Here is a 24254-nt window from a genome sequence, read left to right as displayed (position 1 = left end):
ATAGATATTGTTACTTTTTTTTATCAAAAAAGCCAAGATGAAATTAGGTGTTGGACAAGGCCTAATTCCCATAGTGCAATGTTCTGGCACTGTGTTTTCTGGAGCGAGATAGTGTGCACATGAAGGGCAGGTGCCTCTGGATCCAAAACACCCTGAACTGGAGCACTTCCCTGTGTTCCCTGCTACCCTCTGCAAGCCTACAATAGTGACCTGGGGCCAGTAGTGTAACTAGGTGAGGGTAACGGGGGCACCAGTAATATGGGGGGAGAGAGGCTGTGTGGCAAGTGGGATGGTGGTTCTCCCCCCACCTTGGGAGCCTCTGCCTGAGTTGGCATACCTGTACCTGATGGCGCATCTGGGGCAAGGGGGAAGCAAACAGGGACCTACGGAGCCCCTGCCATGGGGCTGCTGCTACCAGAGCCAGAGCGGCTGAGTAGATGGGGGCCCAAGGGCTCCTCAGGTAGAGAGGGCTGTCCTGTGAAATGTGTAAAACTTTCCATGTGTCCATCATCTTACCCCCCTCCCCCGCAAAAATAAGTGAGTGCTTAGGAGAGTAAGCTGCTAGGGCAGTATTGGCTGCCTTCAGTTTGTAGAGTGCCCAGGCAGGTAAGGCTTTCCTCGTCTGCTGCCCATGAGCTCACTGTGCCTATGCCTGTGGCAAGGTGGTGAGCAGGGTAAGGGCACTGTGCTATTCTTCCATTGATGTGGGGGAGGAGGAAGGACAGGCCCTGGAGCAATAGGCTCCTACATGTTCAGATGGTGCCAGTGGATGTGTGTCACTGAAGAAGCAATGCTCCCTACCTTCTATTTGTCCCATCTCTGGAAAAGTAGTGCCCAGTCCCACCCACCACCACTCCCTGCCTCCTGTATGCATGGATTAAAGAGCAAGCAAAGGGGGATGGGCCGACATGGGGCCAGGGGCTGTTCTGCCAAGAGAACACCCCCCAGGCTTCGCTTGGTCCAGGAACCCTGCTGGGACTACAGCTGGGCACAGGACTCACTGGTTATTACCTGATGACTAACCATGAGCTATGTGGATGTAAACTGTTTCCAGACAACCATGTCCCTTCCTGGCTCCAGGCATGATACCAAGTTTCAGCTTGAGAGGAGCAGGGCCTCTTGGCTCTCATCCCAAGTTGAAAGCTTGCCCCCACCCACCTCCATTAGCTTCTTTCTCTTTCAGTGAAGGAGGAACGTGGGGCTGGAAAGGGCTCAGTGTGTTTTCCTTGGCAGCTGCCACATGGCCAGCTTTGTGTTCATTGGCATATGGTGCATCCTGCATGGGGGATTGTCTTTCCTTCCCAGAGGATTTTGGCAATGGGGGCCAAGAGCAGCCAGCAGTTCGTAACTGGGTCGGAGTCCTGCATCCCAGCAGAGGGAACCAGGCCTCCAATGCTTTGACTGGGCAGAAAGCCAGGCATTGGCCTCCCCATGTGATGCCATTGGCTGAATCTTCCTGGGGGGTGTTTGAGTGGGTGGGAAAGGTTACTGGTCACCTGGTTAACTCTAACCTGAGCCTGAAGCTGAATCACTTCTCACAAGGGGCTGGGTGGGTGTTCAAGGGCCCTATAGCATCTACCACCTGCCAGCTAGCTGTTGGTGTTGGCCGTGTAGCTCGTTTTCCCTGGAAACTGAATTTCATCAGCTGCCTGGAGCTGTGGGTATGGTGCAGATAGTGCCTCTCTAATGCCAGTGAAGGACAGACCCTGCACACCTGCTGTCACTGGCATGCACCAACCCCAAAAATGCAGTGGTCAAACTGCTTGGGGGTGCTGCCCATGCACACTAAAGCATGCTGAAAATGGCTCTCATCTGTTGGGGGCAAGGGAGGGTCATGTGTTAGCAGAAGCCAGGGAGGGGAGGCAGCTGTACTTGGGAGTGTACTCCTCCCGCTAGAGCACTGGAGATGCTCATAAATCTACATGATATGCAAAACTCTGACTTTGCACCTCAGCCTTGCTGGCACTTTATTTTTAAATTTCAAAGTGATTTGAGAGAGTGTGAAAATGAAGAGTCAGCAGGAATTAGGAGCCTCAGGGCCTAGGTCACTTGTGGAAGTGAGAGTGAGGAGCCTATATCACTGAGACACTTCTGAAATTCTTCTCTAGCACTTACAGGGAGAAAACTCATACTTGGGTCAACAGTGGGGTCTGAACCTAGTTGTCACTACAATGCACATGGAGGACTGGGGTTATACATGGCATGGACTACCTAACTGCCCCACTCTAGTGCTGCTGGTTCTAAAAACATTATCAACTGCATTGCTGCTAACAGGTGTTGAGTTTCCCCAAACCAGGCCTGTAAACATAGGCCCTTTATCAGGGTCATTTCTATATGTATCCCAGTACAAAGCATAAAGTGCATAAAACTCCAACCTTGTTCTTCAGTCTGCTTCTAGAGGATGACAAAGAGCAGCCCCTGCCATGTGCATCACACTAACATACAGATGTGGGAGGGAGACAGCAGTGAAAGAAAGCAGCATGAAAAGATACAGCTTCACCTTCCAGGATAGATGAATGCCATGCTCAGGCATCAAACTGTTCCATTCTGCAACGGGAGGAGCTCTGGCCTAGGGCATGATGCTGAGGCTGAGACCTTAGCAAGATTCAACAAGGGACTGATTACTAATCAGTGACTAGGTAGTGCTGGGATAATGAGAGGTCTTGATAGCCCTGGTGGTCCCTTCCAGTCCTAGGTTCCTGGGGGCAGAATGTGAGAACCTTTGTTCTGCAGCCCAAAGACAAAGATCATGGGGAGAGGTTGTTGCGGGGGAGGGAGAGGCACAATTGCCCCTCAGCCTGCTTGCTATGGGGGGTCTGGCAGCTCTCTCTGCATGACCTGGATATGGCAGTGCCTTAGATATGGCACTGGATGGAAAGGACCTGGGGCCTGGCCCCTGTCTGCCTGTTCCTGTGATCCTAAGTGACCCTTCCTTGTTTAATTTGGACTAACCCTTGTTTTGGGTTCTCCTGCTATAGTCTTGCTTTCACGCTTCTGTTATATTTTTTTCAGACAGAAAAGGTGCATCCCTGGAAGCCTAGCAGCACCTCTTCCTCCTGCTTGGCTAATTTGCTTACTGAAATCCTGGTGGAGGGTGTCAGCCAGGTTGTTTTGCAGGGGGTCTAGGAGGGTTAGGAGCCTACTCCCCGCTGAATGCCAAAAATGTGCTAGTGCCTAATGCCCTTAGGCCACTTAGAAAGCCCCAGTGTTTGTATCCCAAGGTAGGAAAGCCAGGTTCTCCTGGCTTTGACACAGGTCTGCGTGCCTTAAATACCTTGAAGTATCTGAGCCTAATGGCAGGGAAGCCCTGCCAGGGGCTGGTTTAAGCTGGTGCAGAAGGAAGTTGAACTATATAGTTGCCTGCAAAACGTGGTGGTGATATAATCTGACCTCTTTTGGCAGGCACTGAGCTCTCCTGAGAGTCCTGAGTCTGGGGGGGGGGGAAGAAGGGGGGAGGAGATATTAGGAGAACTGAGTTCCTTTCATTCATTAACTTCCTCTTCTTGGTCATCTGCCCACAAGCCATAACTCAGCTGTAGGCTGCAGCTTCTGCCATATCTGTGTTCCCTTGGATGCTTTTGCAACTCCGCCAGCTGAGTTTTTCCTTCAGGAACTGGCATGGGGTCCTGTTGCAGGCCTAGTTTCCTGAGTGACTGTGCTGCCGTTCACAATCTGCCAAGTTCAGCTTCCCCCCACTGGGCTTCCCTGACCTAGTGCCGAACCATCTCCTGGTTCTGACTTTTTGGAAGCACACCTCAGCATGGGAATGCAGGGCTGTGACTGGCAGGCTCTGGCTCATGCTGGGGGGCTGGAGGCTGCACAACTCTTTCTGCAAGACGAGAAGAAACCCAAGTGACATGGGATAGCAAGGGTTGTGGGAGGGAGCTGGGGAGAGTATGGGGGTGTGTGGAATATGATTAAAATATTTGAGGTGCTTGTGAAACTGGCTCCCTAGATTGTTAAACACTCTGTCTCTCTCCAATGTAATGAGAACATTGATGATGGTCCCCTGGGGGGGGAGCTCAGTGCTGCTCCTCGGATAAGCAGAGCTTTAGGCCCAGCCTGGGGTCTGAGAGAAGCTATGCCGCATAAATTTTGTGCCACTGGGCCTGGCTGCAGTTACTTGCCCCTCAACGGACCCAACCAAGGCAGGTCTTCTAGTAGATCATGTCTGTCCCATCTCCTTAGATGTGGTTTTGAACATAAATGCAAAATGGGTGGCTGGAGGGAGCTGAGTGCCTCTTCCAAATGAGTAATGGGGAGGATGAACATCCTAAAATAATAGAGTATTAAGGTTGTTGGGATTTGGCTGTCACATGGACCTGGTTATCCACCTCTGTGCCTTGGCTTGGTGTCTGACTAGCTGGGAGGGTGCTGCGCTGAGCCTAGCCCTCAGAGCAGAAGCTGTCACAGTGCCTAAGTGCCTTCCAATAATGCAGCAAGTGATGTAACTGCAGCTCTGCACTGCCTGCTCTCCCCAGGGAGAAAATGTGTTTAGATTTGGGATTTAAAAAATGCAGAAGTAGCAATACCCTGGTTAGGAAAGGAAATCAAGCATGTGCAGCTCTGGGGGCAGACGAGGGGAAGAAGAGTGTCATGACCTTTGGTTCCCGAGGCGACTTTATGCCATAATCGCCCACGCAGATAAAGAACATAAGCACAAGGGCCAGTGTGAAGGATGCCTTGAGACATGCTGCCCCAGGCACCTCTGTGCTTGGGATGTGGCACATGGTACAGGACAAAGACATGCTGTCCTTGTATAGCAGAGGAGAGATGAACTGGGACTGAGGCCAGGAGCAGAGTCCAAGTGTTGAGAATGCATGGCTCCAGGCACAGCCATCCTTCTATTCCTCCTAGCATCGTCCCAGTGGTGGGGCACCTGCTCTGCCCACACATCATCCCACAGCACCTTCTATGCCTGCTACCACCTGCCTTGCCCTTCGCTATGCCTCTCAGTACACTGGAGATCAGGCAGCAGCTGTGGGAGCAAAGTTCACTTGCCCAAAGGCCAAGCTGCACTCCCTGTTTTCTGTGCCGTATCCTCTCCTGGACTGGGTAGGTGTGGCAGTTATCTTGCTTCCTCACAAAGGGCCCTTTGAAAGCTGCTCATGGCTCTTCTGGCTGCATAGCATAGGTCTTCCCTATGCAGTATGACTGTGAGGTTGGGGTCAGCATAGCCCTCCCTCTGGCCTTTAAAACCTAACATGGAGAAGTACATTCTGCTCTGTACCTGGCTCCCTCATGTAGTTTATTATACTCTCTCCCAGCAAGTCTCCTTGTTTGTTGAATGCATGGTGAAGCCTGATCCACATTACAAAGCTTTTCCAGCACAGTTGTCATAGAGGAGCTCACACCCTGTAGAGCAGTTTCTCAACCCATGGGTTGCAACCCAGAAGTGGGTTGCAAAAATATATGCACAGGTCATGAAAACACTAAAAATAGGTTTCGCTCTGAAAAAAAAAGTGGGAAACTGTGGCTTTTCCCCTTGCAGTTCCAGCCTGCAAGGGGATGTTTGTGGCCCCCTCCTCCCCCAAGCCCACACACCCACCCCCTGCACCACACTCTGAGGGGCTGGGGGCAGCAGGGTGGGAGTGAGGGGCACTGGGTAGAGACTGACCATTGATGTTTACGAATAGATGCTGGTACAAAAAAAAAGGTTGGGAACCACTGCTGTAGAAAATGTAGTTTATGCACTCTTTTGCACTCACATTTGGATGCAGCTAGGCTAATGGAAGCTGACTAAGCTTGGGAAGGTGCTGTAGCTAGGGTAGCAAAAGAAACCCCCAACATTACCACAATGGATTATCTCCACTAGGCAAAGCGACGGGAGCAATGCTTCAGTGGCATTAGCCCCATAATCTAATGAAGCACCAGAGAATTTGAAGCACCTGATGGTCCTGCCCCATCTGCAGGAAAAGCTCCTGGGAGCTAATCATTGTATGTCCCCCCACTCTTCAGAGCTCTCTTCAATTCTTTGCATCTCCCTAGAGAGAGATTTTTACACCAGCCATCCAGAGCCTGTGCTTGTTAAATGTAGTAAATGCAATGTGCTGATGTGCCAAAGGACATGAACTTTCGAAAAAATTAGTCTTGTAAAAAAAGAACAGGCAATTTTTTTTTTTTTTTTTTGCATTTGGGTCAAAAAGGGCATCTTTCTTAAGAGTGCTTTTCTGTTTGTATGCAGTCCAAACGCAGGGGAAAAAAAGAGGGTCCCCCTGGGTTGTAGGTTTAACAGGACAATAATGCCATACACAATTCTCTCCTCTCTTTGCAGTAACCATTTCCTTTATTGTGATCATTGTGTAAAACAGGCCAAGATAATAAAAACGTAACACGATAGCAATAACAGAGAGACCCAAAGATACAGAGCAAAGAGAAAGGGCAGAACAGCAAAATAGGTACATGGCATTGAAAAGGTGGGCAATGAGGTGGAAGGGAGACAGTATGTGGGACAACTTTCACTAAATGTGAGAAAAAGCTTTTCATCTTTAAGGTGAGGAATGCAATGACCCAACATCAATGTCTGTGAATTTTTTATTATTATTATTTTTTTTTGTTAAGGGTGGGAAGATGGGTCAGGGCTGGTCATGGGAGGCTGAAGCCCTGGAAACAGCAGTAGAAGCAGGTCATTTGGAGAAAGGTGTGAATCTACATCTGACCCTTTGACAGCTAAGACTTGCTATAACCTTTCAGAAGCTTGCAGTGATACAGTGGATAAGAAAAAGGAGAGAAATGCTAGAGACACGCCGTCTTCCTCTTGTGAGTTTTATTTAGCTTCATCCTAGTTCTTAATAGGTTTTGGTCCCCTTTAGCTGCACCCCTGGCCACATTTGCATTGGGAAGTTTGTTACCTAGCAAGTGGGTGCAGACCTTAATCAGCACACAAATTTGCTGTTGTCAAGCCTACCACCTTGTACATGGGGGGGCTCCATTGTGGACAATGAGGGTAAAAGAACCTTGCAGTCAAGTCCAGCCAACCTCCACAGCGCAGATACTTTCTGTAGTAAAAGCTCCCATCTTATAAAAGAAGAGAGACTTTAAAGGATTCCCTGGGCCAAGTGCTCAGCTGAAATAAGTTTGCATGGCTGGGGTTACAGCCCACTACAGACATGCATCTACCTGCTTCAACTTCCAAGCAGCCAACCTCCACATAACAGCGACGACCTCTGCTGCTTTAAGTCCAGCAATGTAACCCATACCAGCTTGTTTTCACGTACAGCATATCTATCAGCCCTCTTTCTCTCTGACATCCCTTCAGCCACCTACATTAAGTGCTGCATTGGCACCCTACACTCTGTTACAGCCTTCACTCCTTGTCTTTCTGCCTCAAGCACACACTGGAGAGCTCTTCTTGCCTGCAAAATTTCTATTGCCTTGTTGCCAATTCCTCTTCCATAGGCTATTAGTGCATTGCACTTTGCTCACTTCTGCTTTCCTTTTCCCTGTAGGCCATGCTTTTGCTTCAGGTCCTTCCACCAGCTCTCAGTCACTTTCTTCTGCTCCTAACATCCTCACCCACACCAGAGATTTGTACCCAGTTCCACTGTTGCTATTGATGTAGCTACATCAGCATGAAGGCTTGGAGCAGACAAACAGCTCCAAGCCATTGCTTACACCAAGAGTTCTTCCCTGGTTTCTAGTCAATATAAGCAGCAGTACTCACTGCTTTGCCAGGCTCATTTAGAAGGTTGCAGTTATGTTACCAATTGGTTACCAAAGATTCCATTGTCCATCCCACTTCCCATTGATGGAAAATGTTAGCCAACCCTTGCCCACATCCGTACTTCAGCTGCTAAAAATCCGCCTTGCCTTGCTCCAGTTGCTGCTTCCAGAGCTGGGTGGCTTCCAAACTGAGTTCACACTTTTTCTGTTCACACACAGGCACCTACCACTGAGATCATGTACGCCTTTACTGCTGCAAATGCATAGATGCATAGGCTGAGCTCCCCCTTTCTTGCTGGGCTGAGAAGGGGGAGGATCTTCACTTCCTTCCACTCCTTGGGGATCAGGGCAAGGAATGGTCTTCCACCAGCTGACTTAGTATCACCACATATACGCCCTGACCACAGTGAGACCTCCCTACTCACAGCAGAAACCTGTCTCCACGATGGGGACCCAGCTTATCTTACCACTGGCAGGTATATTGAAGGCAGGGATGGGCCATGCAGCAGCACATCTGGTCAAAGGGGTGAAGTTCAGGGAATAGCAGCATAACAGTCTAGGGGGCTGCCTTTCATCCCCACCTCTGCCATCTGCTCCCTACAGGACAGTAGGTTGGTCTCACAGAGAAAGATTGCATTAACTAGTCTAAAGTCAACCCCTAAAGAGCTTTTCAGAGATGCTGCCCCTACAACCACCATTGATGCTCAGAGAAACGACAGACACATCATTTTTTCTGAAGTCAAGGTACAGTCTCCAATGACTCTATGCCTACAAGTTCAAACCATTGTGCTCAGAATGCTTTGGGCCCCTCTATGCAATTAATAAAGAACACATATGCCTGCATGGCTGCGAAAGAAAGCTGCTCTTCACTTCTCCAAGATTAATTTTGGTTATTCCTCCTTCCCTCTCTCCTGCCCCGAAGTCCAACCCCACTAGCCCTAAAGACATAGGAAACTTTCCTTTGCATGAATCTCCTGTGTCAAGTTTTGTCCCCTGAAAGACCATGGGGACAGGAAGAAAATTTTAACTTGAAGAAAATGAAACATAGGTGAGAAGAAATCCTTTTCCCTGACACCAAACTGTCCCTTCTCCAACCTGTCATACGAACAGAAGTAGAGGACCTATGGAGAACCCTCCACCCCTCTCCTCAGGATCAGAGATACTGATTTACTTAGTAAAGCACCACAAATTCAAGTAGCTGCTGCTTGCTAGTTCTAGAGAACAGTACTGTTCCTGAGAAGGCTTCCAGAAAGGCAGCCAAGAGTCACTCAGATCAACTGAAGATGGGATGTCTGGTCTTTATCCAGTTTAAAGCACATGCAAGTGCTAATGAAGTCAGTACGGCTCAGCTCCTCCGAGCGTGGGGTGGGGTGGTCCACCTTTGAGGATCCTTGTTCTATACACCTAAAGTCCTCTTATGCTGGAGACAATGTCTAACCATCTTTCAGATCAAATCTGTTCCTGATTTCTCTGCACTTCATCTCCACCAGCACTAGACCCTTTCAGATACAAGAAAGAAAAATTGTGGCAAAACTATCACAGACTCCAGTTGATCTGGGGTTTTTCCTAGAAATGTTAACCCATTTCTTAAGAAACATAGGTCAGCAGTAACCCTCATTTGGAATCTTTGTTTGTTAGGCAGTGCCACTCCCAGTTTGTCACTCAAGCCACATCTGTTCAAGGCTGGACTTTAGACGGATACAAGTATTTCAGCCGCCTAGGGCAAGCAGGAACTTTTATTAGGCTATTAGTCACAGAATTATGCAAAGTTAGAACATTGGTAACAGCAATTTTAAAATAGCTTTCTCCTTCTCCGTTTCAGGAAGTACTTGATACTTGGCAGATCTGCGCCTTAGACTAGATAATTCCAGACTGCAACAATTTATATTGATAGCACATTAAAGGCTACCTAATAAATATGTAACAATCTATTACCAGGTTTAACCAGAATACGTAGTCACTGCACACAAGCATTTACTGCTGAACCTTTCTTCACTTGCTGCTTTCCTCATCTTAGCAGTAAACCCTACCATCACTTACCAACTTGTAACCACCTACACAATATGAACAAATGAAGAGCAATTCAGTTCAGTATTAATCTTACTCCAATTCTCCTAGCTCAAGGAGTCTGCAGGTCCTGTGGGCAAATATTTCAAGTTGAATGGCCAGAAAGATCTGAGCGCTAATAGCTAAGACTATTCCAGGCTGCTGGGTAGACACTCACAAAAGTTTTACTAGCAGTGACGGTTTGGTGTTATACCCTTAGCAAGAAGGCAGACTTTCTACTTTTCTGGTACATGCCAAGGAGCTATAGCAGACTACACTGCCAACTCTGCAAGGTGGTGTTTTGTACCTATTCCTGCTGTTCCCATATCCAAAAAAGATGCTGTGCTTACCTACTAGATGTGTGGATTGGCTACCCTAACCTGAGGAGCAAATTGTATCTCAGCAAGGAATTAAGGGAGCTGAAAGGTTGCATCACACTTTGGCTACCTCTAAGCCCCCAGCAGCGGTGGTATTTTAGCATTAGCAGGACCCAAGGGCATGTTAACGAGCAAGCTTCCGTTCTACTCCATCAAACTAGTGCCAGTAACACCACTTCACTTCTAGCATGCACACAGGAGCTCTGACAAGGCCTGTCAGACACACCTTGCATCCACACTGATCACACACAGGGAGTTACTGAGGTTTAAAAAGAACTCATGCTTATGAGGCCCATTCCTTGTCGGGAAATAGAGGCATACAATGGGTTAGACTGCAAGAACCCAGGCTATGCTCCAACCAGTACCTCATCCCCCTGCTAAGCCTAGGGTAGCTGCCTACTGGAGGGAAAAGGCTATGAAGGAAAGGGAGCAGCAGCCAGCACTAACTGAACAGCTGCACCACAGCCAACAAATTTGTTATGCAAGAGCGAGGCCCAAGAGAAGCACCATGCACTTCAAGAGATGCATATGTGCATACCATTGTCTTTGCTGACACTGCACCTTTCGACTCTTCCACATCACTGGCAGGAGGCACAGAAAGGAACTGCTTAAGCTTGTTGGGTATGAAGGTCTTTGGCTTGTTCTGCTTTGTAGTGCAGAATCTGCTGTACGCTTTTCAGGAACTGTCACCCTGGAAGCTGGAGAGGGGGTCAGGCATTAACTAAAGAAAGGTAAACTCCCCCTTTTGAGACAGGCAGGGCTTGGCACAGCACAGAGTGCAATAGTGCATCAGAAGCTAGTTTTTCCATCACAAAATCAGAACAAGTCCATGCAAGACTAGTTAAAACTGCCTTTTATACACAATTTATACTTGGAAGCTTCACAGCATTTACATTAGGTCAGATGTGTTCTGTTGCTGGTGGAAAACAGCTTCAAGTCAAATTTCAAAGCAGATGGAAATACATTTCTATGCATTTCCACAGCTTTTTAGAAGCTCAACTTTGAAGAGTAGCCTGGGTTAAGCCATTTTGATCAGAATGGTTTGTTTTTTACCTAGTTAAACTAAATCAGACTAGTTCCAATCCAGGTTTTGTTAATACAAGGGAACAGAGAACAAGTGTAACTCACTGCAGGTGTTTAGAACAAATGCTTGCAGTAGCTGTGCTATAAATGAATAGAAGAGCCTGAAACAAGACTCAATTAAGAAGCCTCAAAAACCCCACCTTTGGAGGATCTGTTAAAGACCAACACTGTTTGCACTCATGTGAGCAGAGGTGTTAAGTCACTTCATTAATTAGAGAATGTACCAGAAGGGAGCTATTAAACACGAGTAGAAGACAGTGGGTTTACAAAGAGACTGAGGACTATTTCTCTAGGAAAGCATGCCTATTTATACTTTCATTTAGCTGAAGGATTAGCTATTTACTAGTATAGCACTGGAACTGTTTAGCAATTGTAAGTCAGCTATTTATGGTATTAATACCTATCTTCATGCTTACACAGATGTATTCACATCACTGTATGACTTAAAAAGGCGCTTTAATCTTGTGTTAAGAAACAACAGATGAGAAGAATTTCATAACCTGGCTGGCTGGCAGCCACAAAAAAAGAAGTCAGGAAGAGGCATTAATTTGCTCCAACTTCAAAGAGAGAGAAACCAGACTTCCCCATCCCTTGAGGTGCTGAACCAGAAGCTTTAGAGGCTGTTATTAACCTGCCTGATTATGTCTATCAATTGGTCAGCCAATGCAAGTATTAATACACAGAGATAATCCTTAGACTTGATTTATTTAGGGTCATTTGTACATATATGAACTACAGCTCAAGAGTCTACTTTATTCTACAAGACAGATTCCCTACAGTTAGTGAAACCCTGGCCTAGGATGTTTGCTTTACATTTGGGATATATGAAATGTGGAATGCTTGTAGAGTTGTGGCACTGTTTGGTATCTACACAGGAGAGCCTTCAAAAGCTACGACTAGGGAACCTCCTAGCTTCTCAGCAATACAAGCTCGGTTGAGATCCTCTGGCCCATTTGCTTGGCATTCATGCTTTATGCCTAAAAAGAGAGGCAAAAAAATTCAATGATGCAACAGTTGTTCTATATACATCATAATTTATTAGAAACATGTACAGATGAAGAGCTAAAGGAGGCACCCTAGTCATTTCAAGCACATAGCAGTCCTGCCCTGAATTCAAAAGGTCTGCAATTCTGAGCCAGGGTGCCATCCTGCCCTTTCCAGGAAATGTTGTGTTGGTTGGATGGGGAAGTGGCTACAGCAAGAGAAGATACCTTGCTGCAGCCTGGCCTGATGGGAGGGGCCACCTTGAAGCTACTCCCATCAGTCCCAGCTCTTGAGCAAGCCAGTGACACCACTACTGGACAGGATACAGGAAGTGCCACCTCTACCCCTGCACTTTCCACCAAGTGAAACACAGCCCCTGGACTTTATTCACCAAGACAAAAGCAGGGGAGACAGGTCTCCCTTGAACTGGGAAAGAAGCGCTCTCTATATCCAGCCCAGAGGGTGTGACTGAATTAAGAACAGCAAAGGGAGGTTCCTTGAGTCTAAACAAGATTGAGAACCATTGCCATAGATGCTCAAGTCCTACTGAATTTACCACCTTTTTGGCATTCATGCACAGATCCATGGTGCAGCTGTGCAACTTTGGGATGTACAATTCACCAGGGTGCATGCTAGTTTTGCCCTTCCCAGTTTTAGTCTCCTTTGCGAGTGAGGCTAGCAGTTTTACATTAGTACCATAGCTTTTTGGTACAGGGTTCTGATGCAATATATGAAGGGCCACCTATTACTGACAGGAGATCTAGAAAGCAAGGTTCAGATATGGGTAAGTCAACAGGGAAACAGACCATGTCCAGCACAACTGGAAGAAGGAATTAGCATGATTTGCTAGTGCAAGGGGCAACAGCCATGCTGGAGACAGCAGGTGGATGATAGCATCCCTGTCTCTTGCTTTGGAGGGCAGCTCTCAGTCTAACAGCCTTCCTTGCTATGGTTATTTAGCACTACTGAATTCAACTCCCAACATTCTGTTGTTGCAGAGATGTGCCCAAGTTCAAACGAGTAAGATCTAAATAAATTTTAGGTTGAAGGTGCAAATAGCCTTTTGAGTAAGAGTTGATGTATAACCTTCTGACTACATTAAGTCCTTGAGAAGTGAGACATGTAATATACATCCAGCTGCTTCTGCTATACTCCCTGTCCATTAATGCTCCTTTAAAGGCTATATTCAGCCAAGCTAATGTAGGAGCATCACTTGCTATGTCAACACAAGTGCTCTTGAAATGTGTAGTATTTGGTTTGGAAGGCTTTGTACTTCAGTAAGCAGAGCTGTGATACCGTGCCATGCAGAGACAGCTACCAATAAGGTCCAGATTAATAGTAAGAATCTAAACCTTGTTTCCAAGTTATGCTACTGTGGAAGCATTGCTGTGCCTGGCACCGTAATGGTTTCAGAGTTTGAGCAATCTGTTTTAATTCCAAGACTTCAACACCAGGGGCCATTTCACTGCACACACACAATTTTAACTGCAGTCTCTCTCTTATCAGGAACATTAACCATGTTACAGGTAATGTCACTTGAAGTACTCATCCATTATTGGTACCTACAAGGCAGTTAGCAATTGCACTGCAAAAGAAATCTAGTTCAGGTCAGGCAGTGTTAGCTATGTTACATACCTTGGAATTTCTTTTTGATAGCATCCTTGGAGCTTGCATAGATCATCTTACTTTTCAGAGGAGCTATTTCTGGTGCCCTGGGTTGGACAGACCAAAAGGAAAGTAGTTACAACCTTTGATATCCTGCACACAAGCTCAAGAGAACTGATAAGCAGTGGTCTGGTGGAAAATGAACACCTAGAAATCTTTTACATGTAGGTTTATGATAAAGGGATCAGCCACCTTATCACAACGCTCAGCAGCAGGCTGATAAATCTATAATATGCTGCCAGCTAATTTTGCACCACAAAAAACAGTGTATATGCTAAACTAAAAGGCTAAATTACATAAACCACATTTGCAGCTTACCACAAGAAAAACATCAACTCTTCTTTTTTGGATTCCTTTGTTTCAAAGCTTGCATCGTACAAGGCATAGCGGCAATCCTTTTCAGGCAGCATTTGCACGAAGTGCTTGAAAGGATCAGTAACCGTGACACCAATATCTCCCACTAGGATCTCTTTGCCTTCTTCCACAACAATGCACTTTTTGTCTGGGCTGAGGCAGAAGATAACAGCCTTCTTCCTTTTCTTGATTTCCTCAGGAGTGGAGCATTTCCGAACTTTCATATCATAGAAAATACGGCATACTTCATCAGCCACTTGTACTCCTGATGCCTGTTGAAAGAACCATAAAGAACTTCAGGTCCACCATTTTGATCGTTCACCTCAATCTAGGGAGCTATTGTACAACTTGGTGTGCAAGAGCCAAGCTTAAGACCAGAAGAAAAGCCATTCTTGCCATAATACAAAAGAAGCAACTGTTCTGTCACGATCTGAAATAATGAATCAGTAGTTACAGAAGGAGAGGATGGTTTAACTTGAAAATGCCCGACTACAGTTAGCTTTGAGATCCGTTACTGAAACTGAGTTTCTGTGGAAAAGAAGGAAGACCCTTCTTGCACTGAAGTATCTTTCAGGTGAACTTTGGGTCTTGGAAAGAGAAATTATAGGCATATTTTGGCCTCATAAGCACCTGTGGTTCGCACCATTTGCTACAGACAGTTTACGTAGCCTACGTACAACATTTGGGCTTCAGCTCTGAACAGCTACAAAATAACTTGTGTAAGTAACTCAGGAGCTTCATGCTTTTATTAAGAACTAGTCAGACAAGAAACCAACCAACCTGCAATCTTACATTACCTTGATGCAGTTTGATGAGCTTTTCGCTCTTGATCGAAATTCCCTCATTGGATTATTTTAATCATCTCATGGAACGCTCTCTCCTCTCCTAAACACCAAGAGGTTCTTTACACAGGAGTAGATGGAAACCCAGAACTAACATTAAAAGAAACCCAACTGGGAATAAATGCCAGCAAGGGAAGTTAAGAAAGACTGAACTCTCTCCCAAGTCCACTGCTTCTTCAGAACTGAAGAACAGCTGGGCCTTCTTCCCATGCATCTCCAACAGCTTTGAATGCCATCATCAGGTTTGTACACTGAGATATACTTCCATGTGTGAGGACCACACTGGCAGTTCAGATATTGCCAAGAGGATAACACTGAAGTTCGAGCAGGCAAGAGAAAGGGCACAGGGAAACTAATACAGACCTGAGGTTGCAGCATTTTATATAGTTCACATGTGGCAGGATTGCTACATTCTTGTCTCAAGCCTCTCTCAATCCCTTCCTTAGTCAACTTAAACATCACAATTCATGTAATGCTGCCCTTAGATTTGGCAGTTCATGCCTTGCGTTAGAACTCAGGCACTCCTGTTCTTTGCTGGCTACAATATGGAAGCACACCCATGCCATGAAACAACCGGATGCAGCTAGTGTTGGGGGAGGATCATCTGCAAGTAAACATGGTTCTTATAGTAAGATTTTGGACTGCTAACAGAGGCAATTTTGCTTTTGACAGTTTATGGGCTGCAGCCATTTAGTCTACAGTTTGTCTGTTGCAGCAGAGACCAGCAATATTAGAAGACAAGAGAGTTTTACCGCAGAATAAGGATCAGGTGCAATGCTCAAAGCTCCTTCTAATGATCTGGTTCCCTTTTGGTGCCCAGACATACTATTGTAGCAGAAAACTAGAAGCTGAAAATCCTTACAGTATGAAGAAAAGCTCCAATTCTGAATTTAAGTTAACCTCTTAAAACAAAGACTGGAGTAACAGAAACTATGAAGACACTGCACGTGGCTTCATACTGAATGTAATTAGGGTGCTTGTTGAAAGGCACTGACTCTTTGGCTGCAATCTTTGCAGGAAATCTGCAACAGAGCTTCCAAGTGTTTAAGACAGCAAGATACTAGGTTCTGGAATTTGTGGTTGTTTATTAAGGATACCAGGATTCAACATTTCCTCATGTTATGGAAGCAACAACTAATGCCACATGATCCTCCACTGCCAATCCTTTACCTTTACTCCAAACTAAATCAGTCATTTTCAACCTGTGGTTCATGGACCTGGGGTAGGGGAGGAGGGTGGTGGTGGTGTCTGCAGACCATCTCTAAGGGGTCATCAAAAGATGACCATAATCAAAAATATGTGAACACCCATGCACAATTCAAAGGGGTGGACACCTCCATTCAAAATTTCCAAAGGGGTCTGTACTTCCATTCAATTTTTTTTAGGGGTCCGCAAATGAAAAAAAAAAAAGTTGAAAACCATTACCCTAAAACAATTCATAGCTATGTCATCATAGTTATTAGTTTGGAAAAAAAGGTTAATAACTTAGCAATAAGCTGTAACAGCTTCAGTATGAACTATGCAGCCAAAAGTATATTCCTGCATTATTGCACAGAGCCAGAAATGTGCCTGCCATTTGGGAGACAAGTTGCTTCCTTATAAAGAAATCTGGTGCTGCTGGAAAGTCATTTGAGATTCCAAAAATGTTAGGAGCATTCAGTCTGGAAACTCAGAAATTCACTCTTAAATGTGGAACTGATAATTGAGATTGACCAGAGGTATGACACAGCGTGCTGGAAGCAGAGGTGGTCATATGAGATGGTGCTTCACAGCAAATGTTTCAAAGTGGCCAATGATGCTAAGTCTTTGATTATGGTGCACCAACCACTTGAAGACTCCTTGTGCAGTCTGATACTAGCAGTGATCTCATCACCCTAGAGCTATAATGATACAGCATTTTGTTTGCTCTGGTTAAGATGACTCGTTAAGACAACCAAGCCATATTTGGCAATCTTAAGTTGCCTGATAACCGCGCACAAGTTTGACTTCCACTTGTACAAGCAAGTGGCTATAATGTCAAGGAATAGTGGAAGGAGAGTTGTAACAGCTTAGGATGACTGGAAAGTTTTAATTAATAACTCCCCCCACTCCCACCTGGCTGGCTAGTTAACTGAAGTATGATGCTGTAATTTTGTCTATAGCAGCAGATGGCCGCATCAGGAGCTCTGGAGAAGCAGCAGCACTACAATGAGAAATGCGCATCTCAACAGTTAACTAAATGCACATTTTAACCACAGCAAGGAATGAATAACTAAAACTGCAGCAAATTACAAGGGGGCACGAATAACTAAAATTGTAGTAAATTACTGCAGAGCAGGTGCCATACAGTAATTGCTTGTGCCCCTACTTTTACTTTACAGAGGTAATTCTTGGCCAGAGTAACGCAGAACCTTTGTGTGGCACCTCATGACACCTTTGATAGGATATCAAGGCACCCCATGATAATACTGCTAAGTATACAAATACTATTCACAAGGCAAACCCAGAGGATTTCAAATTGGAATCCACAGGTCAAAATCACTGACTTGTTGCAGTCTTTGAATCACTTGCAACACAAGTCTATTTTTTAGGTACAGTAGTCAAAAAAAATCCAGGAGCAAGCAGTTCCCAAGGGGGTCCAACACCAAAAAAAAAGAGTTTATAATCACTGCCCTACAGTGCCAGGGAGCTAAACTAGAGTAGCATAGCCATTGCTTCCTTATCTCAGGTTAAGGGCAGGCACATGGCCAGCTACCTCAGAGCAACTGACATACAGCACATCCTTCCCACCTTTTAACCTCACTATTATTTGTTTATACTTTAAGACTCTAGTTTTCTGGGCAATGAAAAGAACAACTCAAAATCCACATCCAGTTTAAAAGAAAAACCCAAGACACTAGGGCTGCATATCTGACAGGTCAAATAAAGTTTGGTCCATTCACCAGGCAAAGATTGGTCAAAAGTTGTAAAAAACTGCCAACAGATCTAAATAATATACAGGAAAGGCACAAATTCCCATTAAGTGCACCAAAAGAATGTAAAAAACCTATGTGTTAAAGGAAACTATAAAAGTATTTTTTTCCTAAAATTGCTACAAATCTTTGACCAACAGGTCCAAAAAGAAAAAAAAATTGTCAATTGACCAGTTAACTGCATATCTGACCTGTTAATCAACTGGCTTGCCAACCCTAAAAAAAAAAAAAATCCACTAGTTACCAAACAAATAATCTCATTTCCATTTAACACAACTTCCCTGCTTTGCCAAAACATGGCATTTGCACCTATGCTGTACATCTCTACTTGTTCAATTCTTACACTGCACAGCCCATAAAGAAGTAGTGGAACATTTTTTAATTTAGCCCATCTTTATTCTTTAAAGCAACAAACTTCTAGACTGCAAGTACAGCTACTCAATGGAATGCAAGACTGCTACTTGAGGGATGCAAGACCGCTATTGGAACACGCTTATAATATTCAGCAGGTAAGGATCTGTTTCATAGGCTCCATTTCAGTAATTCCCAGAACACATCAGTAAAGGACAGCCTGGCCATGTGGTTCTGATCTGCTTCTACAACTGCCCATGCTGTTCAGTACCAGAGCACTTAGAGGCCTGTCCAAGCATGTGAAATGCAAGGCAGTAGCGTTACAAGTGGGAAGCAAAGAAAGCCAAGCCAAGTGGAAGCTCCAACAGCTCATCAGGAAGAGAAACGTGGCAAGGTGGTAGAAGCAGAAGGAAATGTCAAGAGTAGGAAGAATTCTCGTAAGTTTATTAAGCTCTGTATGAGCTAGGTGTTTCTTTGTGATGGTTTTCATGAAACAGTTAGTTGCTGCCTTTTTCCATTGACAGTTGCATAACACGCCTCCAGCATCTCTCACGGACTGCTCTGCTAGCAAGCTGTATGTTGTAGAAAACTAGCAATACCAGTCCATGTACACTGCTGCAGGTATGAGGGAAACCAAACGTAAACTGGCTGACAATATCACACCCACATCACTGCAGTGACACAGCCACTTTTATATTCCCTATATTACAAGCATTATGTACTTCTCCCACATCTGCAAACCAAAGCTGGTATCCAGAGCCATGCAGATCCCAAAGCGTAAGGGAAAACAATGCCCTAGCTTGATAACTGCAGGTAGCAGACAGGCAATATGGCATGACTGTAAACTTTCTACAAGTATAATAAGCAAGTACCCCAAGTTGAGCACGAGTCCAACTTAAAAGAGTTTTTCCTCTTTGCATGAATAGTTCTGAAAGGCTGCAAAAATCTACACATCCCTGCATGGAAGTGAGAGTTTGGAAAGCAAATTCATGGGATGCATGCAACACCTGCAAGAGTGTTTTACAGCAAGTTTGAATTCCACTGCAACTTTGACAATGAAATTAGCCCGATCTTTGGTTAGCAAGAACTTCAGTATTTTGAATACTTAAATATTTTGGTACAAGAATAAGCTTTGTCTTTGTTCCACTGGCCACAGCAGAAGAGCCAAGAAAGGCTTTAAATTACTAAGTTGGAGTTTGAGTACCAGGCTAGATTTAGAGAGTTGAGACTGGTCCAAGTAGTGATAGCAAGGTTAATGTTTAGGTCCACTCCCTCTAAAGACAGCATGGTTTGAAAAGGACAGCTCTCCAATAACAGCATTATGTTTACATATAGTAAAATAGCTTAATTAGACATTCAAGTTCTCAAGAACTGGGTCTTAAAATTGCATTAGTTTGGGAAATAACTGCATACATAAACTCCAAACAGCATAGACTATCCATCTCTAGTCAAATGAGTGGAAACATTTGGTTCTTGGAAGTCAGCTCTTACATAAATTCAGTTGCACGTACAGCCCAAGACTACATTCCTCAAGCATTCTGGGCTTAATTTAGAAGGCACACAGAGGCCCCAGAACTTTGTATGCTCAGGATTGCTAGTCAGATTAATCAGAACACATTTACTTCTTAACATCTGAAGCAAAAGCAATTGAGATGGACCTTAAGTCATCCTCCACTCACTCCAATAGGATGTTCATTTATAACACAGGAAGTTGCTATGTCATACTTCTATCTGACCCATGATCCCTCATCTAGTACGGTAAATCTTGTTAACAATTGTTAAGTTTTCGTTACTCAGCACACGCCTGTGTCATCTAGGAGAGTTTGGGCCTCTATGCCACCAAAAGCTGCTCTGCCTCACCTCTGGATGTCCTTACAGCTAACCCAACCAGTTAGACACACAGAGGGGTCATCCATGCTGGGATAAACTAATTTGGAAGACAACTTGGTCTGAAGCCAGGTTGTCTCTATAAAGGTGAAAGAACATATTTAAATTAAGGATTTCTAACATATGTTGTCATGCAATGCACATTTGCTGCCAACTATACTATTAACTGCCAACAAATACTTCAATTTCATATATAGTGTACTTAGATCACCAAGTACCAGTCCAGAGTTCTATCCTATTGACCCCTCTATTCCTTCCCTTACACATGCATTGTTGAGTCAGACAGCTGGCCCTTTGGCAGACTGGGGCAGGGCTTTTTTTTTTGTTTGTTTTTTGGTTTTTTTTGCAGCAATGTAGAATAAACTCCGATTCAGATCTGGAGCAAGATACAAGACAACACTGCTGTTGTGTAAGAGGCCATTATTTACACATCATAAAGCAGCAAGTAGTACAGTTATTTGCATATCACTCCAGCAAGCCTGCAAGACATGTCTACAGAATAAGTGTTGTATTTTATATTAGTTGGGTGTCTTGGAAGAAAAGCGAGGCTCCATTCTAGCCTTTTGTCTACCAATAAAACAAAAGCAAGAGATAGAAAAGCAGAGGCAGAGAAAAAAAAAAAAAAAGACTAAATAGCACCAGAAAAAGATGTTCTTTCCTCTGAAGATATAATTATAGCGAAAGAAAAATCAAAATTACTTTCTATCATTTCGATTCTATGTGGAAAACATACTTAGTGGGAGGTCATCTTAAAATCAAATTCATCTTAGATTCAGGTAAATACAGTACATGGATTAGTATTTGGTAGTCTTTAGTACCCACTGATGCTTACTAACCCCAGCCCACACGTGCACAAAAAAACAAATACAGGAACTGTGCCACCTGAAAGTAGGAATGCTGTTGTGGAGCTAATGTACTCCAGAGTCAAGGCTGACATGCAGAGGACACTGCAGGATGTTGATAGTTGTAGGGTACTGGGTTCTTGCAGAAGTATAGCTTTATAGGACATAGGCATTTAAAGAAGATAAAAGGTTAGGTAAAGTTATCATGGGTTAGCTTCCATTTGCTGGGGTAAAAGCATGCAGACAGCCAGTTAACACAAACCAGCTGATGCCCTCTAAAGACCTGACCTTCCTTTACCTCACAGTCACTTTCTAGGGCATGGGCATGTAAACCATATGCAGCAGAAGTTCTTTGGGACTTGTCACAACACCTGAAGGCTCTCCTGGCAGAGGTATAGTTACTCTAGGACTCCAGTGCTCCTCTAGAGTTCCTTCAAAGAACGGAACCTCTTTGCTTTTGAAGGGGTCAATGGATCTGGTCCTTCAGAGTTCTCGGGAGCAATTGGGATCTCTATGAATCCAAATACTGTTTACCAAGACACCTTTCTCATGCAGACAGCTGCAGATGTAGATCAGAAACATTCAGAGCTGCTTGGGTCCTGGCTAATTGTCTCCTGTGAGAGCGCACAAAAACAGAAAACCAACACAGCCCCATCACCAGTTGCCAAGAGTTTCCAGCCAGAAAGATGGCCATTACAATAATTATAAGCTTAAATTACTATTAACCAATAGCTTTGAGGGGCAGGGAGGAAAGGGGGTGGGGGTGGGAGGAGAAAGAGCTGCAGGCTCTCTGCAGGCCATAGGACAGTTTAAGCCAATGACAAACTAAACCTTAGTCTAAGGCATAAATGTTTAAAAGCAGGAACTACAGAGATCACATGTAGAATACTCCACTGTCCTCTCCTGCTTGCAGCAGGATCAATAGCCTTTGGCAGAAGGCATGTTTGTGCTGTGACAATCTTTATCCTGTTCCAATGAGTCTCCAGCTGCATGGGAAGAGAAAATTGGGACCCTTCAGTGATTCAGACACTGCCTAACTAGAAGCAAAATGAAGCCTTACCACAGCAATTCCAAACCAGGTTTATGCACTTCAGACCAGGTATAGGCCTGTCTGAACAAGCCAACTTTCAGTAGACAGCTCTCTTACTTCTCTCAAGAAACAAGACCCAACATGCTTGTGCTGATTTTTTGTTCATTAGCGAAGGACCCATGTTTTAGCAGATTTTTGTCTAGTCTCTCTTGGCTTTGAGTAAGTGGAAGTTTCCAAGGGAAACTGGGAAGTTTGGTTTTGCAACTTCTAAAAGCAACTCTTGCCCAAGCTTTCTGTATCTTCTTACAGCACTCCCATTAACTACATTCTATTTTAGAGGGACAGTGCCAGCAATTTTCTCTATTCTGGTGTTATAGGAAGCAATACCTCACCAGGTCCACACAGAGCAAAGAAATATTAACCATATTCCCTCACATGTTTACCATATTTACCACCTTTCCACCAAGAATTAGTTTCCCAGAACTGGGGGTGCATGTCTTGAGCAGAGACCCTGATTTTCTGCCCAGAACAGCAGAAATGGCAATTCTATTCAGACAGTGTGACAGTAGTCAATTTACTTCTTGGGTGGTTATAATCCAACTCCTGCCAATTGCTCTTCACTCAAGTGTTAACAATCACTGCCCTTTTTTAATAGGTCTCCATGTTTCATTAAATCAAGTTAGCCTTTCTTCACTAGCTTTACTGAAGAATCTGGAATTTAGCAACTCCTGGCCTCTCCTCTCCTATTTCACAGCCCGGCAGACTTCTTAGCTGTTTTCTAAAGTCTAGATCTACACACAGAGGCCAATCTTCAGCAGCAGTTAGTTTTAGCTCTTGGCAGCTCAGCCAAGAGCTACTAACAGTTCAGCTGCAAAAGGGGTAAAACTGAAGCTTTTTCCTGTGCAGCAAAGGGAGCATGGGTGAGCTGAAGACCAGGCTCCATTTCCATTTTGTGTGGCCATTACTGGGGTGGGGGAGCATTTGTTCTGTCTTCTGAAAAGATAAGTCAAATTAAGGTATTTTTCTTATTCAGGGGCACGTGGTATGCAAGAAGATATCGTATTAGACAAGACAAGCCTTACAGAAGCTATTTATACACACTTTGTGTAGGCTTGACTTTAACTGGTCCAAGTGGAAGTTAGTTGAGCATTTACGAATGCTCCCTAGCCAAGTCAGTTCTCACCTAAAAACTCTTGATTTTCTTCTGTCAAGTGTTTGTTTAGGCTGGAAGGTAAGGGCCCTCTTCTGGCTCCAGGGTTGATAAGATGAATTGGCTAATACCTTTGTAAATGCAGCCATAGCTTGGCTTAGGATAAAAATGAGCTCCAAGGAGGTAGAGCTGTACAGCACCAGGTCAAGTGTGGCAGCCCTTCCCCCACCAACACTTCAAAGAATGTGGTACTTCCTGGTTTGCAGATTAAGAGGAACAGAGAGAAAATAAGCAAGACCAGGCACTTAATACACTTCTCTATAGTTTTTTTACTTTTCAATACTTGAAATTGTCTTGCCTTGTCACTGTGGTACAATGCCACTGAAGCACCTGCTGTGCAAAGGTCAACAGCTCTGGAGCAGCAGCCTGAAAATCGTATTTATTATGCCTGACTGACTGGGCTTGTGCAGGTAAATTGCCTTCTACCACTGCATTTGCCATTAAGAACATCCCCCTCAGGCAACAGGACCCCAATGCTGGACCATAATGGTACCAAATGAGGCATTACCTCACAACAGTAGCAGTGAGGGAGGAGGGAGTCTGCTAGAGAACAAGGAAATGCTTTTCAGTGAGTCATAGCTCTGCTTCAGCAAGTGCTGTGGCTACGATGAACAGGGTGCTTAGCTCCTCTACAAGGAGAGAAAAAACAAAGCCTGGTGGAGCGGGGGCAGGCGAGGAGGCTCTCCACAACAGGAATTCAGGGGCTGCAGATGTCCTGGTTAAGAGAGACCAGCCACTCTTGAAAGGTACCAAAAGATTTTTTTTTCAGGGGGATGCTCAACTGCATGGAAGAGATCGAGTTTCACAGCAAGGTCTTCAAGGCAGCCATAACCACCAGCTACACACAAGGGATGCTCAGTTGCTGCATCCAATGCGCCCCCCCGTCACTGCTGGATAAAGCTAGTCACAGGGCCTAGACACCGTGGGGCAGCCGCAGCCCTCCACCCAAGGTGTTGCAGGCTGGGGACCG

At 44.9% G+C, this 24254-nt stretch overlaps 1 protein-coding gene and 1 long non-coding RNA gene across 2 annotated transcripts in view; one reads left to right on the top strand and one right to left on the bottom strand.

The window, feature by feature from the left end:
• Positions 1-6267: 6267 nt before the first annotated feature.
• Positions 6268-14445, bottom strand: DSTN (destrin, actin depolymerizing factor). The gene is made up of 3 exons (XM_019544039.1): positions 14136-14445; positions 13788-13864; positions 6268-12145 (listed from the first exon to the last, which is right to left on the bottom strand). The coding sequence occupies exons 1-3, from the start codon at positions 14393-14395 to the stop codon at positions 12036-12038; spliced, it is 447 nt and encodes a 148-aa protein (XP_019399584.1). The 5' UTR covers positions 14396-14445; the 3' UTR covers positions 6268-12035.
• LOC109316165 overlaps positions 14363-24254 on the top strand; it is a 23044-nt gene continuing 13152 nt past the window's right edge. Inside the window, exons 1-2 of the long non-coding RNA XR_002102740.1 lie at positions 14363-14445; positions 23803-23807. This is a non-coding gene — a long non-coding RNA (uncharacterized LOC109316165). The remainder of the gene's footprint in view (positions 14446-23802; positions 23808-24254) is intronic.

The sequence above is a fragment of the Crocodylus porosus genome, unplaced genomic scaffold, assembly GCF_001723895.1.
Source record: "Crocodylus porosus isolate Cpor-Errol unplaced genomic scaffold, CroPor_comp1, whole genome shotgun sequence".
Taxonomy (NCBI): Eukaryota; Metazoa; Chordata; order Crocodylia; family Crocodylidae; genus Crocodylus; species Crocodylus porosus.
Note: the sequence above shows the minus strand (reverse complement) of the source record. Positions and strands in the feature narration are given on the sequence as shown.